We start from the raw sequence: 18,598 nt of genomic DNA on the forward strand, positions 1-18,598 counted from the left end.
GTTCTCAAATGTGGATCCATTTGCTAGCTCGCCACATCTTGCTTCAACATATTGGGATGGGAGTCTCTTCACCCTTGGCCCGGCCCTCCGCGTCACCACGAGATATGTCGCCATTATTGCCCAGTCCATATTTTGGTCCGCCTTCAATGCAAGCAAAGGCTGCTTCTTGTTGAATACAGCAAGGGTGTCTTCATGCAGGTGGATCCACCTTTCATGCCGTAGCTTCCTTAAACCTTTCTTTCACATACGTGGCCAAATTGGTCTTACCCGCCAGCTCTAGGAAGGTGCTGAAATTGGTGGCTAGTTGTTTATGGACATTCTCTAGGGTAAAGAGCATTCGACGAAGGTACATGTATTGTCTAACTCAGGAGGCGGCCCTCGTAGCCTGTGTTGAAAATATGATATTTTGTCCTCATTGGAGAAGCCTCGAAGCAAGAACCGCACGACCAGGTAAGCCCACGGAAAGATGTCTTGGGTTCTGTTGTAGTCCGAGAGATAATTTCATGCGCTAGGTCTTTATTTCCAGCTTTTGGTTGTCCAATCTCGGTGCTTCGCCCAGTTTATCGTCAATGTTCATGTTGGTGTCGTCGTTGGTTAGGTCTTGCAAGTAGTTGGCGGTAGAGTTTTCGTGAAACAACATTTGAACCCAATCAAAAGCCTTGCTGCGTGCGGCAACTACCCTCGATTCGGCTGATTGACCTGGTTGAAGTGAATCGGGCGCAGAATTCTCTCTTGCTTGTGCCGGGCGAGTTTAGGAAGGTTGTCCGTGTAGTTCTCGACAGCCTTTTTTAACAGATGGTATGTTTGTTGTTCTCCAGACTCATTTTTGCAGAGCTCGATGGTCCAGGACATGAGCGTAGTTGAATCGCTGAGAGACTGACCAGCACCATGGCTGCATTCACAGGGATAGTGCTTGCCCAGTCAAGTCCCCCAGAAACACCTTACGTCCTTGGGCAAACAAACAAGTAAACGCCATTGTTCTTTTTTATGCTCCGTGCCTGATTCAAGGTTGGCTGCATGTGATGATCTGATGCACCAATGCATTGACCCCGCTCCAACTGTCCATGTCAGCTGGTCCCTACGGAGTACAGTCAATGGCACTAGTGGGCGTCTCCAGGCGTCTCCAGGCTTCGCCATCACCCGCCATCCACCAACCTGACCTGCCGACTGTGGCACGGCCCGCTGGCCCGCTCCCCCGCAGGTCTCCAGCCTCCAGACTGGATGTCATTCTCCCAACTGCTGTGACAATCTCCTCCATACAACGTCGGCGGCTGAACTGTCAACTTCAGCTGAAGCACCTTGACACCTCCTAGACGACTTGGCCGGTTGGGTAGTGATTCAGCCATGGCGTCTCCCAGCACAAACCACGTCCAATGGGCGTAGTAATTGGTAGCTTTGTAGACCATCCAACATGGAATCACTACAAGGCATGGCCGGTCCTAACCTTGAGCCTACTCCGTACAACCAGACAAATCTCTTTGCCCACATTTCTTGCCCACGTCACAGGAGATATCCTGAAATTCTGACCGTCCGAAAGACCAGGACGAGGGCTATGATTGCGGGCACTCCGTATTAGATGTGCTCTCGGGCTACACTGCCACTGGCACGATTATTGCTGGAGTGCTCCGGGCAAGGGAGGCGACGGCCAAAAATCCGCTTTTGTAGTGAAAAGTTCTGGGCGAGACATCTCATTTCGTCAATATCGGATATTTGGCACCAAGGCCGCTTTTATTGTACGTCAGTGTGGCGTCGCTGAAAAAAAGAAGGAAAGAAATGAGAATCGCCCGATGTCCAGACTCCAAACCCTGCCAATCACAGCCCCTGTACTGACTAACGCTGCATATCTGCGTCCAAGAAATCACCAAACGAGTCTCGACAGTTACGTTCTCCCTACTCCGTACTCTTGTATATTGATACCTCTCCAATCCATGGTTCCATGCGGCCACATGATTGCCAGACAATCTCCAGCAGTTGGTTCCCACTCTGTGCGAACGTGCAGCCATCGTCCTGCCAGGTATCATTATCCCGCTCGCTGCCAAATATGTGATACAGATGTGTCACTTCTTCGAGCGACCCTTGCGATTCGAAAAGAGACATTGGCTGCAGATCTTGACGCACATCGATGCGTTTATTCGGTCGTCAACACAACCCACACGCCAGATCTGGCTTAAAGACATGCTGTCCCGTCGGAACGCTGCTCAATTTACCATCCAACCTAAATATTTCGTCATGTTTACTTGATCGGCATCATGCCTGGTCACGGGTTGCAAAGCTGCCACAATGATCCTCTGCCACAGCTTGATGTGACGGGAGACTGTCCGCATATCCCCCAAAGAGCCAAGATGATCGCAGGAAGCGAAACGACCTCTACCCAGGCGCAAGTCGACACGACAACCTCCGGCTCAATCACTTCCAGCCTAACCTCCAACATCGTCGATGAGTTAAAATCCTCGGCCCAGTTGCAGCAGGAAGAGAGGAAATCAACAACGAGTGGAAAATCCGCAGGTTCGATCCGCGGCCTTGCGAAACGCAGTTCTCGGACTTTAGATGACTCCTTTTCTCCAGAAAACGCGGGCCGGCCAGAGGATACGTGGGACATGGCGGCAAATCCCATGCCTGTGCACTGTGAAGGTGATGGTGTAACATATGTGCCGCCTCCACAGCTGTTCAAGGCGGGCATGTACCGAGACGAGACGCACGGGAGTCTAATCCCCGGAGGCCTGGGCGACTCTTTCTCCGCCAATTCACAGTCGAAGATAGACTTAAGTTGTCCTCTGGAAAGATCATCATCAAAGAACGAATCAGATGGCCGAAGCATAGACTCGGCATCCGGGCCGAACACGGCGAATCAGAACTATACGTCACAGCCAGCCAGAGACGAGCCATCCGATACTGAGTGCTTTTGGATGTCGGACTGCTCAGAAACCGTTCCCATTCTAGAAGATAGACACCACTTTCTGAACGTCAAATCGGGCAAAGTAAGAGATGCCCTAGTACGATTGGATCGTTGGCGGTCACGCTGGGCCAACAGGCATATGCGGCAAGTTTCGGTCCAGAAGAATTATACCCAACACATAGCGACGCGCTCCCACGACGACGACTCGTCCTGCGGAAGAAAGAATGGCACCAAGTCTGGGAAGAAGGGCGTGACCCATGGCCCAGAGAGGACTACGACCAAAGGAGGAAAAGATAACCCAGGCCTTCGAAAGGACGTATTCAGGTGGCCCGGCGGACATGCAGGTCAACGAGGGCTCAGCAGCCGTACTGTCCTCTCCCCGCGTTGGCCTGCCCACATGCCGAGAAAGATGCGATGAAGTCTGGCGACAGTCATTCATACGTTTTACGATGAACTCGACACGGCAAAGCAGCGTCTCTCTACTGTCGCCGGCTTCCGGTATACTCGTTGCGTCTCAGTGAACTTTTCGGAGAGAGAAAAACTGAAGGGTCGTCATGCCACAGATAACCTTGGTCAGAGGCGCGGCGATTTTTGCCATTCGAAAGAGCCCTCTGGAGCAGCAAGGAGCAACTCATGGGAACGGGGAGAATGGTTGGAGGATCAATGGCTCACTATTCTTGGCAAACTGCTTCTGGTCATCCCGGGAGCCACCCTCTGCTCACGTCAACATCGATTTGGATGTAGAGTTTGAAACCGTCTTTGTGTTACTGGAGGATTGCTCATACGAAAATAATGAAAAAAAAGGGAGGTGGGGGATATGCTTACATACAGCGGAAAGGCCAACGTCTGATTTCGCATGGGGAATGAGAACAGATGAAAAGTTCCACCAAGTTAATGGGGCAATGCTGTGATTAGGACACGTTACCATACGTATAGATAGATGGCAGTGAGAGTTAGGGAGTATTGTGTTCAGATTTGCATTCTGCCTACTATACTAGTAGGAGTTGAAAGTGTCTTTATAGATTGATGTATGTATTTTCTTTATATCCTGTCACGTGTCTTCGGGGTTGTAAGGAATTCAAGCTTGATTCATGAGCGCACTATTGACATTTGTCGCAAAGTTCTATGGCTAGAGCCAAGCAGCCCGTAAGCTGTCAAGTGGGGACGAGCGAGCAGAATACTCCGTACTCCGTGCTCGTCTCAATTGATACATCAACGCGCAGCAGCCAGTCACCCACTGCACATGATGAACAATCCACCACACGCAAATATGTATTTCCTCCATCAGCAAAAAGTAAGTTACACTGGCCCAGCAGCGACTCGATCCAAATACCGAGGGCCTCATCCCATGCACTCGTGTTGCTGGGGGGCCAATGGAGTGCGAGTAGTTACGGAGCGCCTGTTGTTGAGACTGTCTGGATTGGCTGATGGCTTGGATTGGCTCCATCAATGGATTGGCTCCCGACGGGTTCCCCTGAGTGCCGAGAAGCAAAAAGTATCAAGTAAAGTCAATAAGTTAATTAACTGGCCAATGTGCCCAGGCACCACTCGTCTCCCCCCACTGTCAACAAATGCCACCAGACTTTCAACCCTCCCAACGCGCCGCCAATAGCGTAACACCGTCAACCCGCTCAGTACAGATATTGAAGTGTCAACTGGTCTCTCCGCTCTCCACTTCTGTGCTCCAAGCGCAGGAAGCCACTCGTTGTGTCTGCACATCGCCAAACCAGCTTTCTCACTTTCCTTCTTTTCCTTCAATGTTTGCTTCAGCCCTGTAGCCTGATCACGCATCTGGTCGCGGTAGACTCAGCATCATCATAGCCCAGGTTGTGAGCTCTCTCAGCCGCGCTACATGACCTGAATATTTTGCTGCCTCGGTTTCCTATTTATTTATTCATTTTTTTTTTCCTTTCCTCTTCTCTGCTCTCCTTAATTCTTTTAAACTCGTACAAAGGCCACAGTGCCTCCCGCCGCTATAATGTCCCGATATTCGCTACGCCAAACGCCTAGGTACCTTGAAAACACCCATGGGAGAGGATGGCGGGACGGTTGGCATGCCATTGGCTTCAATGCAAATTCGCACCTGGAGCCAGGCACAAGCCCGCCAATTCCGCCAAACAGTAGCCTTCTGGTGAATGAACACGGGCTAATTGGATATACAGGAAGAAGGAACTCTTCGAAGGCATGGTGGAAACACCTACCGCGTCGCGGCGGTCATCGCGTCGCCAGTCCTCGTTCCCCCCTGAGCTGCTATCCGACGCCGACAACGACTCGAGCTCGGCCGGCGACGTGTCGACACGCACTCGGTCTTTGCGCCGCCGCACCGCCAAGTTCACCGAAAGCTTGAACGAAGAGGAGGAGGAGACGAAGCCCCAGACCAATGGCAAATCTGCTCACGGGGAAGAGGTCGTTTCCAATGGCTCCCCCAAAAAGTCCACCCCGAAGTCGACACCCAAGAAGCAGGCCGCGCCAAAGTCAGCTGATGCCGGCGTTGTTGACGGATGGCGCGAAGGCCAGGACCCCAAGGTTGACTACTCGGGCGAGTTCGAGTTCGGCGGTTCTGTTGGCACTCTGGCCATGATGATCCTTTTCCCGGTTCTGATGTGGTACATGTGGATTGGGGCGACCTACTATGATGGCAAATTTCCCTCCAGAGCACCAGGCCAGAGCTGGGCCTCTTTTGGGGCACAGCTCGTCAACTACGTGTATACCGGCGCGTTTCCCCATGTCAAGGCTTGGTTCTGGTATTGGTCGTATCTCATCTTCCAAGGTGCCTGCTACTGCTTGCTCCCTGGTGTATGGGGCTGGGGCAAGCCTCTTCCCCACGAAGGGGGCAAGCAGCTCAAGTACTACTGCAACGCATTTGCCACGCTCTACTTTACGCTTGCTATCCTGGCGACCCTGCACTTCACCGGCATCTGGCCGCTTTACAATGCCATTGACGAGTTCGGCCCCCTCCTGTCCGTTGCCATCCTGAGCGGCTTTCTGGTCAGCTTTGCTGCATACTTCTCCGCCCTCTACCGCGGAAAGGAGCACCGCATGACTGGCTACCCCATCTACGACTTCTTCATGGGTGCCGAGCTGAACCCGCGCATGTTTGGCATATTGGACTTCAAAATGTTTTGCGAAGTTCGCATGCCGTGGTACTTCCTCCTCATCCTCAGCTTGGGTACTGCCGCACGTCAGTGGGAGCGCTACGGCTACGTCTCCGGCGAAGTCATGTTCCTCGTCATGGCTCACTACCTCTACGCCAATGCCTGTGCCAAGGGCGAGGAGCTCATCATCACCACCTGGGACATGTACTACGAGAAATGGGGGTTCATGCTCATCTTCTGGAACCTCGCCGGCGTTCCGCTGTCCTACTGCCACTGCACCATCTACCTCGCTAATCACGACCCATCCGAGTACCACTGGAACCGCTGGTTCCTAGCCTTCTTGTACATTGCCTACCTCTTCTGGTACTGGGTCTGGGACAGCTGCAACAGCCAGAAGAACCGTTTCCGCGCAATGGAGCGCGGAAAGATGGTTGCCCGCAAGACTTTCCCCCAAGTTCCCTGGCAGACCATCCAGAACCCCAAGACCATTGAGACTCCCCAGGGCACCATCCTCGTCGACGGCTGGTACGGTCTTGCCCGCAAAATTCACTATACCGCCGATGCGTGGTTCGCCATCTCCTGGGGCCTGATTACTGGGTTCAAGTAAGCTCCATCTCTTGTCTCTCTTCCTCTCCCTCACGCGTTTCTTCTAGTGGCCAAAAACTAACTCGTTAACAGGAGCCCATTCCCTTGGTTCTACCCAGTCTTTTTCTGCTGCATGATTGCGCACCGCGCCGCGCGGGATATTCACCGCTGCCGTAATAAGTACGGCGAGCACTGGCTCGAATATGAGCGACAAGTTCCCTACCTCTTTATTCCTGTGAGTTTTCTCTTATCCGCGCCTTGATTGGATTATGGTGGCTGATGCATCGTGCAGTACGTCATTTAGATGCCGTTGCTTCTTGGGGGGCACTCTTGCCTTCAAAACACAGCTTTGTATTACAATAACCGTTGGCGGGGGAGGAGTGATATTTCTTGCGTAAATATTCAGCTAGCACAAAAGTAATGAACTTGGTTAGAGGTGGAAAACATGTGTGGCGGGTGATTGGGGGATGGGAATTCTCATCCTGGGGAGGCGTAAAGAGTGGTTTACTCAGTTTTATCATGTCTATAAGGGCTAACTAATATCAAGTAATTGGGAATTTTTTGCCATCAGTAATTCGCATATACAAATACACGCTCACCCTTAAGCTCAGGCGCGAAGCCATCATGATTCATGACTCAATGCTCCCACATCTTGATCAGACAAAGTCCGACTTAGACAGATGTATTGACGCAAGATAGGAAATTCTGTGTTGTAAACCATGATATGAGCAACAGAGACTACACTAGATTCTCCTTCACAGCCACTGTCTATAATAAAACCGGTCAAGGCCAAACTTCGTCTGCAACTAGTGTACATATACGACCTCCATTGGGATTACACCCCCCATCCTTCGTCACCTCCTTTTGAAATCATGTTCTGCCAGCGATCAAATAGCCCGTGCGCACCCCTAGCGTATTAGAGATGTTAAAGACCTGCTCGCTGTGCGCCTGGTGTGTGCCGATCCATGCCAGAAATAGCGCCTCTTGCTGATAAGTACAATTTGTCGGGTCGCCTTTTACAGCATCGCAGATGCCGCTTACTGGCAAACAGTATCTTGGGTGGCCTTGGAGTTCATGAGCAGGGCAACAATGAGGCCGTACAGACCTAGTGGCATTGGTCAGACATCTAAACAAAACACAATATGGCTGAGTGTTACTTGTTGCGCGAGACTTACCCAAGACTTCAGCGAAAATGAGAATCAAAATCATGCCGACGAAGAGACGGGGCTGCTGAGCAGTTCCTCGGACACCAGCATCACCAACAATACCGATGGCGAAGCCGGCAGCTAGACCAGCCAGACCGACAGCCAGACCAGCACCGAACTGGATGAAGCCGGTGTACAGAGGGAGTTCCTGTTTGAGACCGTCGGAGATGAGGACAGACACGACCAAACCGTAGATACCAATGATACCAGCCATAATGACTGGAACAATGTCTATATTGATGCGTTAGCTTCGACGCTGGCGAGATCGTGCGGATAAGGCAGGTGCGCACTCTTCACGATAAGGTCAGGGCGGAGGACACCCATGGCAGCGATACCGACACCAGACTTGGCAGTACCGTATGAGGCACCCAGGCAGGTGAATACGATGGCACATGTGCAACCCATGGCGCCGAAAAAGGGCTGTCGACAATGGTTAGCGGAGGTGGTCATTAACGCGCACGATTGTTGTGCCGTCGCCCCAAGTCGGGGCCAGTAGTGACGTCGGTCGGCGGGTGGACAGAGTGCGTTGACTAACCGCGTAGACGGGGCTACAGAAGTATCTTGGTCAGCTTGAAACATTGTCAAATATCGCACGCTTGTCACATATATCGAATAAGAGCAATGCCAGCGATGCCGGAAGCTTCGCTCCATCCAATCATCACAACAGGGAGAGAAGTATGGCAGGCGTGGCAGGTGTGGCAGACGTACCAAAGCTCGGAGACCATCTTGGCGGTATTTGGCGTGTCGGGGCTAAATAATCGAAGAGAAGAGCGAGATCGAGTATGTTGCTAGCGTCAAGGCCCAGCAGTTGATGGCAGGGGAAGCTTCGGTGATGGCTGGCCGTGGTTGTCGGGTTAAGTCGAGATGCAGTGGTGGATGGAGGACTCAGTCCCTGGCTGGCGTTCTGGTTGGCGTAAGGTTTTGCCGCACGGGTCAAGGACAAAGATGCGGGGTTACGTAATCTCGACTGCGGCCAGGGTAGTCGGGTAAACATCGGCCCCTGAAGCCCCCATTCCTGAGCTGCTGGTGCGAAACGTGGGAAGCAAACTTGTAACTTCGTGATGGATTGGTAGATGCCGCTTTTTACATCGGACTTGGCAGCGTCTCTATGCCGGCTCCGTAGCATGTCTACAATATTCTGAAGCGCCTTTAAATCTGTTCATATGATCGATCGGTAGACGCCCCAAGCCCAATCGGCAGCGCCGGGATTTGATCCATGACCAGCAGGAAACTTCAGAGACATTATTCCGATTAACTACCGTAGTACCTCCCTAGGTAGGTACTCCGTGCCTGGTAGTTCATGGCAAATCACGATATGATAAGACTGTGTAAGACCGGGCGTCATCCATTCGTTCAAAGTTGCCGACTACCTAGGTACATAGTTTCTCCATTTGCGACGCCAGCACAACCTTCATGAAAATTCAGCTAGATAGTTTCCCGGCTCCCTGCATAAATGGTTGACCACCCAACTCATCGTCTCTTCAGTAGTATTGTCTCGTCGTCTGCAGTCCATGCGATGCGCGTTGCGCTCTGCCACGAGCTGATGGTCGGGCAACAAGCATTGAATGCATGCATGACGTACCAACACCCTGTCCTGATGCATGAGACAAGATCACGGGCAGCAGCCAGCACAATAACCTGATTCTTGCATTCTCGAGACATTTCTCCCGTCGATTGCATTGGGAAAGAACAATTCAGCCCCTGTTGCTGCGTTGGTCACTCACGGTCGATCATCAATGACGCTTCTCCACTCGTACTCGATTCCACGTCGGACGCAATGCTCCGCTTAACCCTCAGCTCTCTCGCCTTGGTTTCATCCCCGCGCTGCATCGTCGGCCGAGCAGGGTCATTCATTCATAACTCATCGTATTGACCATATTGCCCTGCTGCCCGTGTTGACTGCCTCGTAATGCTGCTCAGCGAGTCTTGAGTCTCCGTCCGGCGTGTCATCGTAACATCATGCCCGGAATTAGCCGGAAGATCCTCATATGCGCTGCCATCGATGGTCTCATTCTCCAGCCGCTTCCCACAAAGGGACAACGACCATTCCAGCCGGCTAGGATTAGATATGGCGACTCGTCTATTTCAGCAGTTCCACGGGACCAAATCCCGGACACTTCAGGCCCAAACTCATCGTTCGAAGTATTTGGTGTTATTGGTAAGACTTCCTTCCTTCGCTCAGGTGCTGTATGCTGTTGAAATGTCTCTTAACAAGTTCATGCGTCATCAGGCTTGATTACGGTTTCAAGACTTAGCTATCTCATCACTATTACCCGTCGCCAGCAAATTGCACAGATCTTCGGGTTTCCCATTTATGTTGTCACTGGCGTTGCCATTACTCCATGCAACACAAAGCAAGAGGCCGATGAGTCCATCCGCAGGACAGCCAGCCTTCTCAGGAAGCAAACACCGAATGGGGAAGATGGCGACTCCGAAAGCAGCGACGAAGACGTTGAAATCCCTCAGTCTCCCCTTGATGAAGTGGAAGACACAATCGGTGAGGAGGACAAGACTCGTCCCGACTCGTCTCGAAGCAGTGTCGCCGAGGATGTAATGCGTCGCCGGGGTAGCTATGGCCGTTTTGCACAGCGGTGGTTCAGTAACAGTGGATGGACCATGGATCAAAGACGAAGCTTGGGCTTGAGCATTGCAACCGCAGGCTCACCGACAACACTGGAAGCATCCGGCGAGCCAGCCACATCCAAGACACCAATTGAAGAGGATATGAGTGACCAAAGTCAGGTAACAGCGTTGTTGCCAAAGTTATTGCGGACGATTCAAGTCTTCTTTGAGTCTTCTAGGAGCTTTTACTTCTCCTACGATATTGATCTCACTCGAAGCACCTCTCAACAGGCTTGGGTCCCGAATCCAGACACACCTCTGCACACACAAGTTGACAACAAGTTCTTTTGGAACCGGCATATACTGGGCAAATTCATAGCAACTGGTCAAGACTCAATAAGTCTCCCGCTAATGCAGGGATTTATTGGCCAGCGAACGTTTGTAGTGGATAGTGATCCTCCTCAGATGGATGAAGGTGCATCCGAGTCAATGGAACTCGCCGACATGTCTACCTCTGGATCTCTACCAGTATCACCGCCAAGTGGACGCGTTGGGGACCATGCCGATCTAAGGCCGTCGGAGAGGAAGTGTCTTATCACGTTGGTGTCTCGCAGGTCGACTCAACGCGCTGGTCTAAGATATCTTCGTAGAGGCATCAATGAGGAAGGCTTCACGGCGAATATGGTGGAGACGGAACAAATCATCTCCTCGCCTACATGGGACGATTCCTCGCCAATTCACTCATTTGTACAGATTCGCGGAAGTATTCCACTGTTTTTCACGCAATCGGCATACTCACTAAAACCAGTCCCAGTAATACAACACTCCCCCGAGAGCAACTACAGGGCCTGCAAGAGACATTTTGAGAGGCTTCACTCCAACTATGGATCTCTCCAGATTGTCAACTTGGTTGAGAAGCGCGGTGTTGAAGAGCCCATTGGAACACAATACGAGGCAAACGTTTCACGCCTCAATGAAGAGCTCGGCGAGAACGACAAAATTCCATTCGAGTGGTTTGACTTTCACCATGCTTGCCGTGGAATGAAGTTCGAGAATGTCAGTCAGCTTCTAATCAAACTAAGGGGTAGGTTGGAAGAGTTGGGCAGCACAACCCAAGTCGGCGGCGAGATTACCCAGCGGCAGGCAGGTGTCCTCAGAACGAACTGCATGGATTGTTTAGACAGAACGAACGTGTGTCAGAGTTCCTTTGCAAAGCATATGCTAGATTTGCAGCTGAAGGGAGATGGGATAGATATGAGTGCGCAGCTAGACCAGGAGACGAGGTGGTTTAATACTCTCTGGGCAGACAATGGCGACGCAGTCTCCAAGCAGTATGCGTCTACGGCCGCTATGAAGGGCGACTATACGAGGACAAAAAAACGAGACTACCGTGGAGCGTTGAATGACTTGGGACTGTCACTGGCACGATTTTACAGTGGGTGAGTACACATGTCTATTCTGAAGCATTTTGTGGCTTGCCTCTAATATAATGGTTGAAGCATGGTGAACGACTACTTCAGTCAAGCAGCTATAGACTTTCTGCTCGGAACCGCAACGGAAAAAGTCTTTGACGAATTCGAGTCCGACATGATGACCAAAGATCCTGCCGTATCCATTGCAAAAATGCGTCAGCGAGCTGTCGAGCTTTGCCAAAAACGAGTAGTTGCCGATGCCAGTGAGGAAGTCCATGGCGGATGGGTTCTCATCAGTCCCAACATGGCTGACGTGGTAAAATCCTGGCCCATGGAGGAAGTCGTCCTGCTGCTGACAGACGCTGCTCTTTACCTATGCCGCTTTGACTGGGATCTTGACAAAGTATCCTCCTTTGAGCGCGTCCACCTCGGCAATGTGACGCACATCAAATTCGGAACTTATATCACGTCAACACTTGCCCCAGCGCACATGGACGAAACAAAAAATGTCGGACTCGTCATATCCTACCAGCCAGGTAAAAGCAATATCAAGAGAACCAATACACGAACGCTCTCAACTAAGGGATATATTGCGCCGAATTCGGCTTCTCAGGGAGAGGCCAAGACGCAGGTAGGCCTTGTTAGTTTCTTCTCGCCCAAGGCAAAATCGCCTGCTGTCCGGAGGTTGGCGTTTAAAGCTCCGTACATGGATTCTTCCACGGCTGTATCAGGAACAGCTGGTCTGCAGCAGACGGAGCTGCAGCAGGTAATTACTATATGCGCAGAAATCGAGCGGCTGGCTCTGGAAGCGCAGCTGCGGAAGGAAGGGGAGGGTGAAAAGAGTTTCGTGGAGAAGGGTGAGATTATTTCGCTGCAGGAGGCGAAGAAGAATACAGGATTGTTGGAGCAGTTGGGGCATTCGATCAAGAGACTTGTCTGGGCCTAGATGTTGTGGATCGCTCCCTAGAAACGTTACGAAGCATTGACGAGTACTTGTAATTAATAATTGTCATTGAAATTACGCTTATTCTGTTTATTCTTAGCTACGAATTAGCTAGCTTTTTTTCGAAATGCGATAAAGATGCATCTGGTATCGCATATTCTCCAACTGAATAGGATACGACAATCCCTCCGGCATTCTAAACCACATCGATTCCTCAGACTCTAGCTTATCCCATGTATATCCCGAGGATTCGCCCTCCAACAAGGTGTGGTTCAGTAACCACTGCATAGGATAGCGCTTCTTCTCCTTTCCCACCGCAGCCTCCGAGTAACTCCCCGGGCTGTCGACTACGAGCAACAAACTCCCCCCTGGAAGGACTTGGCCCAGACTCCTCAGGAACTTGGTGGTCTTGCCGATGCCGCCTTCTGTGTAGAGCTCATTCAGGGTAAACATGAGCGTGACGATCAACGGGGCCGATCCTACCTGTTCCAAGAGTGCCTCGGCGGTCAAGGACAAAACATCCGCCTGCGTAAAACTAAACGCCAGTCGGGACGGGTCGACAAGAGCCGCGTTGGAGGCTCTAGCTGCGGCCGAGGCGTATTTCGACAGCGCGGGAGCAGTGGTCAGCTGCATCTGCAGCATGGACGCGACGTGTTCCCAGGGCGCGGAATCGAAGAGCGCGAGCGTCCCAGCGCGCTCCGTCTGGTCGAGGTAGGATGCAAAGGCGACGTGTTCGGCGGCGCAGCCCCCTACGCAGAGCATTTTGATCCCGCCTCTCCTTGGCCTCGCTTCGCCCGGCGAGTCTGCAGCGCCATCGTGGGACGCCTCGGACTCGACACTGCCCGCGGCGTCGGACGCCAGCACCTCAAGATGTGCGTCGATGCCCACGAAGACGGAGGCATAGCACAGTGCCCTCGTGGGACTCCATCGCGCGGCATACGCCTCCAGATAGTCCTCCCTGCCAAAGGCCCGTCCGAAATCTCTGCTATACAACGCTTGCTTGATCTCCTGTAGCAGCGCGGGGAAGTGCTCCGACGAGAGGACGTTTGCGAACGCGTCTGCAAAGATGTTCACCAGGGTCTGCTGGTGGCGCTGAGAGTGAGTGCCATTGGCGGCTGCGGGAGCTGGGCTTGTCTCTGCTGGTGCCGTCCTGGAGGCGATGCGGCTCTTCTTCTTGGGCGCTGATGCCTTGCTGACCATTTCTTTGTCATGGGCAAGGGGGAAAGTCCCGGCGGCTCGATTCCTGTTTTGGAATGAGGTTTGCTGCGACTATTTCGCGTGTGGGTGGACGGGTGGCGGGCTGGATTTGGAGTTCGAGGCTGGGCGAGGCTGAGGTTGAGTTTGGGGCATTCTGGCCGATTGGAGGGGATGCAGGACTTGGTCGAGCTTCTCCTGGCTTAGAAGCGCATTTGGCATCATGATAAATCCGGGTCTAGCGAGACACCGGCGGTTCGCGTCCACTGCCTCAATCTCGCATGCAATTGGGACAACTAACGATTTATGTACATGTTTGCCAAAGGGTTGAACCTTATTACATGATGGATGTAGGGTGAACTTATATTTTCCTCAGCCCTTTTTTTGGATCTACATCACTACAAATCTCTCAGGTTGATCGGCAAGGCCAGAAGTGGACACTAGATTGCCTGTGGAATGTAACTGGCATATGGATGCTGATGAAAGCACCCTCATAACCATTACCAGAGGCTGACTGATCTGCCTCTGGCCCCTGGGTAGCAGACGCTCAGGTCCGACCGCGACGAAGAACGCCACCGTCCCAACTTCGTTTCCATCCGGACCACAGTCGTCCGGCATTGCTGTTCATGAGCACGTCTCGGGCTGCCATTGGCAGGATGTATCAACCGTTTGGGTGCAAATCCAATGGCCCCGGAGATGAATCGTCTGCTCCCCCGAGCCAAGAGCAGCAGCAACGTCACTGGGCCAAAGTGTTTCCACCGTCCCCAGTCGTCTGTTGCATCACCAATATTCCAGCATTGAAGTGGGCTTCCTACGAGCGCTGTATTCCTGTCAAACCGCCTGGCTCTAGGAAGAGTTCCAGTTAAATCATTTGCGGCGAGCCTGCCAGCCTGTGTGATGGCAGCATTGGCCCAACGCGATGGGGTCGTTCTGGAGAAGGCACCGCGACGTATTGCGTCAGTCGTGTGCAAACTTTTATCTACATGCCCATCCACTGGAGCATCGCAGGTCGTGGTGGAATCGATTGGAGGGGACATGGCCCAGTTTTTTTTTTATCTTTTTCTCTTCGGTAGTGTATTGTAAAAGTAACAGAACTCGAGCTTTTGTTGTCAAGGGCCATGTGGGCTTTCGTGATGATCAGTATTGGTTTAGTTGGTTGCTCGAAGGGGCTATTCCGTCGGCTATTGCTCTTTGACTTCTCGACGACATCAAGACTCTTGCGCAACTGGCCCCCACATGTCGACAACCAAAAAAATCCAGATACATAACGACCTGTTCAACGGCAGAATGGTTCGGATGGGCTGGAACCAGGGGCCCGGGCTAGGTGACAAGTGACGAGCGGCGTCGCAAAGAATAAGGCATGTATTTCAAACGTGAGGCGGTAGATCAGAACTTGAGAATTGGCAATGATGGTCCAAGGTTCTCCCATGTCTCCCATGTCCATGGGGCACAATTTCTACGGGACATGTTGATCTTGCCCTCCTCGTCGCCATCACCGTCCAACGCTTGAGGAACTCGACAGACGTGTAATCCGGTGCTGCGTAACGTGTGGTGCTTAAGTACCTGGGTATTTTGGGTACCTAGATGGTCAGTCAGTCGGCAGTTCCTGCCCGTCCCAATAACGCACCCAAGTAGTTGCAACGAGCCACTCGAGTAAAACCGATTCTGCAGCATCGCCGTAGCAGCGCGCAGATTCATGCTAAAGTCTCGTCCTTGCACATCTGCGACGCCGGACCCACCGGCAAAGTCCACGTCCCCAAGAACCATGACATAGGTTACATAACCAGCCCCTCAGCAGAGTTCCCAACGCCGGTATCGACAGCTCCTGCCCAAGTTCTGTCCCATCCGTCGGCCCCCCCGCCTCTCGCTCTTCCTTATAATACTGAACCCTCCCTCTTTTCATCCCCGAACGCTGCCCATTCTCTCTTCAATTTCCCCATTACAACCAATCGACTCCAGACAGCAAGCCCATCATGACTTACGGCGAGATTGACCAGTTGGCCATCAACACCATCCGTCTGCTTGCAGTACGTTCGCGCTCTCTACCCCGCCATGTTCCTGCTCCCCCTCTGCCCCGCCATGACGCTCGGTTTGCTCGGTCGCCAACGAAACACGGATATGCGACGCCGGGAGAGGCATTTTCAGCATGGCATTGAGCCCGACGGACTACACAAGAGTGATGCCAGTGACTGACAACAATGCCTTCTTAGGCCGATGCCACCTTCAACAGCAACTCGGGACACCCCGGTGCTCCCATGTGAGTAGCCTTGCGTGCAAAGCTCTTGGGCCTCTTGCTAGGAAAAATTGTTGGCTGACCAGTTCCCAGGGGCATGGCACCTGTTGCCCACGTTCTCTTCAACAAATTCATGAAGTTCAACCCCAAGAACACCAAGTGGTTGAACAGAGACCGTTTCGTCCTCTCGTAAGTCCTCTTTTCGCCACTCGACACTGGCTGCCACTGGGTCGGCGAATATGAAGCTGACATGAATGGCAAATAGTAATGGCCACGGCTGCATGCTGCAGTATGCTCTGCTGCATCTCTTTGGCTATGACTTGAGCATTGAGGACCTCAAGAACTTCCGAGTAAGCCGCGAATTTCCCAACAGTTTAGCTCAATCAGCGAGTTGGTCTAATCCTTCGTGTAGAAAGTCGACAGCAGGACGCCTGGCCACCCCGAGTCCCATGATACCCCCGGAATTGAAGTCACCACCGGCCCCCTCGGTCAGGGTGTGTGCAACGCTGTTGGTCTTGCCATGGCCCAGGCTCACACTGCCGCCACCTTCAACAAGCCTGGATTTGACGTTGTTGACAACTATACATACTGCTTCCTCGGCGATGGTTGCTTGATGGAGGGTGTCTCCAGCGAATCATCTTCACTGGCTGGTCATCTTCAGCTCGGCAACCTGATCTGCATTTACGATGACAACCACATTTCCATTGACGGCGACACCAACTGCGCCTTCACCGAGGATGTTGTCAAGAGATACGAGGCCTACGGCTGGCATGTCGAAGTCGTCCACGACGGCGACTCTGACCTCGCTGCCATCGAAGCTGCCATCAAGAAGTGCCGAGAGGTCAAGGACAAGCCTTCGCTGATCAAACTCAAGACCACCATTGGCTATGGCTCGCTCCAGCAGGGTACCCACGGTGTCCACGGCTCTCCCCTCAAGGCCGATGACATCAAGCAGCTCAAGCAGAAGTGGGGTTTCCCCGAGGATGCTTTCCATGTCCCCAAGGAAGTCTACGACCTTTATGGCAAGCATTCCTCCGAGGGTGCCTCCCACGAGGACAAGTGGAACCAGCTGATGAGCAAGTACGCTGAGCAGTTCCCCAACGAGGCTGCCGATCTCAAGCGCCGCCAGACGGGTGACCTTCCTCAAGGCTGGGAAAAGAACCTGCCCGTCTACACCCCCGCCGACGCCGCTGTCGCTTCTCGCAAACTTTCTGAGACTGTGCTGGGCAAGATCGAAGGCGCCATCCCTGAGCTCTTCGGTGGTTCTGCTGATTTGACTGGCTCCAACCTGACCCGTTGGAAGAACGCGGTTGACTTCCAGCCCAAGGCTACTGGACTCGGAGACTATTCTGGTCGATATGTCCGCTACGGTGTCCGTGAGCACGGTATGGGAGCCATCATGAATGGTCTCGCCGCTTACGGTACTATCCTGCCTTACGGCGGTACCTTCCTGAACTTTGTCTCCTATGGTGCTGGTGCTGTCCGTCTCTCTGCTCTGTCCCAGGTCCGCGTCATTTGGGTTGCCACTCACGACTCCATTGGTCTTGGAGAGGACGGTCCTACTCACCAGCCTATTGAGACTTTGGCTCACTTCCGTGCCCTGCCTAACTGCATGGTCTGGCGCCCTGCCGACGGCAACGAGACCAGCGCTGCTTACTACATTGCCCTGACCTCCAAGCACACTCCCAGTATCATGGCTCTGTCCCGACAGAACCTGCCCCAGCTTGAGGGTTCCACCATTGAGAAGGCCAGCAAGGGTGGTTACGTCCTGCATGAAGTTCCTGGCGCCAACATCACCCTGGTTTCGACTGGCTCTGAGGTTGGCATCTGCGTGGACGCTGCCAAGTATCTCGAAGAGAAGCACGGTGTCAAGGCTCGCATTGTCTCCATTCCTTGCTTCGAGGTCTTTGATTCTCAGTCCAAGGAGTACAGACTTTCTGTGCTGCCTGATGGTATTCCATCCCTGTCCGTTGAGGTCATGAGCACCATGGGTTGGGAACGATACACACACGAGCAGTTTGGTATTAACCGCTTCGGCGCTTCTGGTGCCTACAAGGATGTCTACAAGGTATGACCTCGACAACATTTAGCCCCAACACATCTTTCTCTGTATTTTCACCCTAGCTGACAACCTCTGCAGAAGTTCGAGTTCACGCCTGAGGGCATTTCCAAGCGCGCCATCGCCACGATCGATTTCTGGAAGGATGTCCCCAACGTCCGCTCTCCTATCAACCGAGCTTTCCAGCAGCACATCTAAGATACCATACTGTTGCAGCAAGACTGCCCTGTAACTAGAGCTATATGAGTATATTTTCTTTGTCATGGGACGAAAATTGCTACGTTGTGACGACGATATTGGGAGCGCGGAACATGGCAGAGTTTGGGATGGTCATAAAATATATAGATATCGTTGTAATCCGGAACAATTCAGATGATATTAAGTTGCCAAATGTCCAACCAAGACTTTTGTCTA

At 52.5% G+C, this 18,598-nt stretch overlaps 5 protein-coding genes across 5 annotated transcripts; 3 read left to right on the forward strand and 2 right to left on the reverse strand.

Annotated features, from left to right (window-relative positions):
* Positions 1–2,249: 2,249 nt before the first annotated feature.
* Positions 2,250–6,880, forward strand: sts1_0 (Delta(24(24(1)))-sterol reductase; the record flags this gene model as incomplete). The annotated part of the gene is made up of 4 exons (XM_014693925.2): positions 2,250–3,220; positions 5,059–6,594; positions 6,670–6,811; positions 6,869–6,880. The coding sequence occupies 4 exons, from the start codon at positions 2,250–2,252 to the stop codon at positions 6,878–6,880; spliced, it is 2,661 nt and encodes an 886-aa protein (XP_014549411.2).
* Positions 6,881–7,613: 733 nt separating this feature from the next.
* vma-3 (V-type proton ATPase proteolipid subunit) lies at positions 7,614–8,506 on the reverse strand (the record flags this gene model as incomplete). The annotated part of the gene is made up of 5 exons (XM_014693924.2): positions 7,614–7,681; positions 7,752–8,012; positions 8,072–8,201; positions 8,317–8,329; positions 8,490–8,506. The coding sequence occupies 5 exons, from the start codon at positions 8,504–8,506 to the stop codon at positions 7,614–7,616; spliced, it is 489 nt and encodes a 162-aa protein (XP_014549410.2).
* A 1,234-nt stretch (positions 8,507–9,740) lies between these two features.
* inpp5f (Phosphatidylinositide phosphatase SAC2) lies at positions 9,741–12,701 on the forward strand (the record flags this gene model as incomplete). The annotated part of the gene is made up of 3 exons (XM_014693923.1): positions 9,741–9,939; positions 10,012–11,782; positions 11,843–12,701. 3 exons carry the CDS (start codon positions 9,741–9,743, stop codon positions 12,699–12,701), a joined length of 2,829 nt encoding a protein of 942 aa, XP_014549409.1.
* Positions 12,702–12,809: 108 nt separating this feature from the next.
* Positions 12,810–13,898, reverse strand: BMT6 (25S rRNA (uridine(2843)-N(3))-methyltransferase; the record flags this gene model as incomplete). Its single annotated transcript, XM_014693922.1, has 1 exon — positions 12,810–13,898. The coding sequence occupies one exon, from the start codon at positions 13,896–13,898 to the stop codon at positions 12,810–12,812; it is 1,089 nt and encodes a 362-aa protein (XP_014549408.1).
* A 1,967-nt stretch (positions 13,899–15,865) lies between these two features.
* TKT (Transketolase) lies at positions 15,866–18,382 on the forward strand (the record flags this gene model as incomplete). The annotated part of the gene is made up of 6 exons (XM_014693921.1): positions 15,866–15,919; positions 16,103–16,149; positions 16,219–16,314; positions 16,391–16,475; positions 16,538–18,193; positions 18,266–18,382. 6 exons carry the CDS (start codon positions 15,866–15,868, stop codon positions 18,380–18,382), a joined length of 2,055 nt encoding a protein of 684 aa, XP_014549407.1.
* Positions 18,383–18,598: the final 216 nt, after the last annotated feature.

The sequence above is a fragment of the Metarhizium brunneum genome, chromosome 1 (assembly GCF_013426205.1).
Source record: "Metarhizium brunneum chromosome 1, complete sequence".
Lineage (NCBI taxonomy): Eukaryota > Fungi > Ascomycota > Sordariomycetes > Hypocreales > Clavicipitaceae > Metarhizium > Metarhizium brunneum.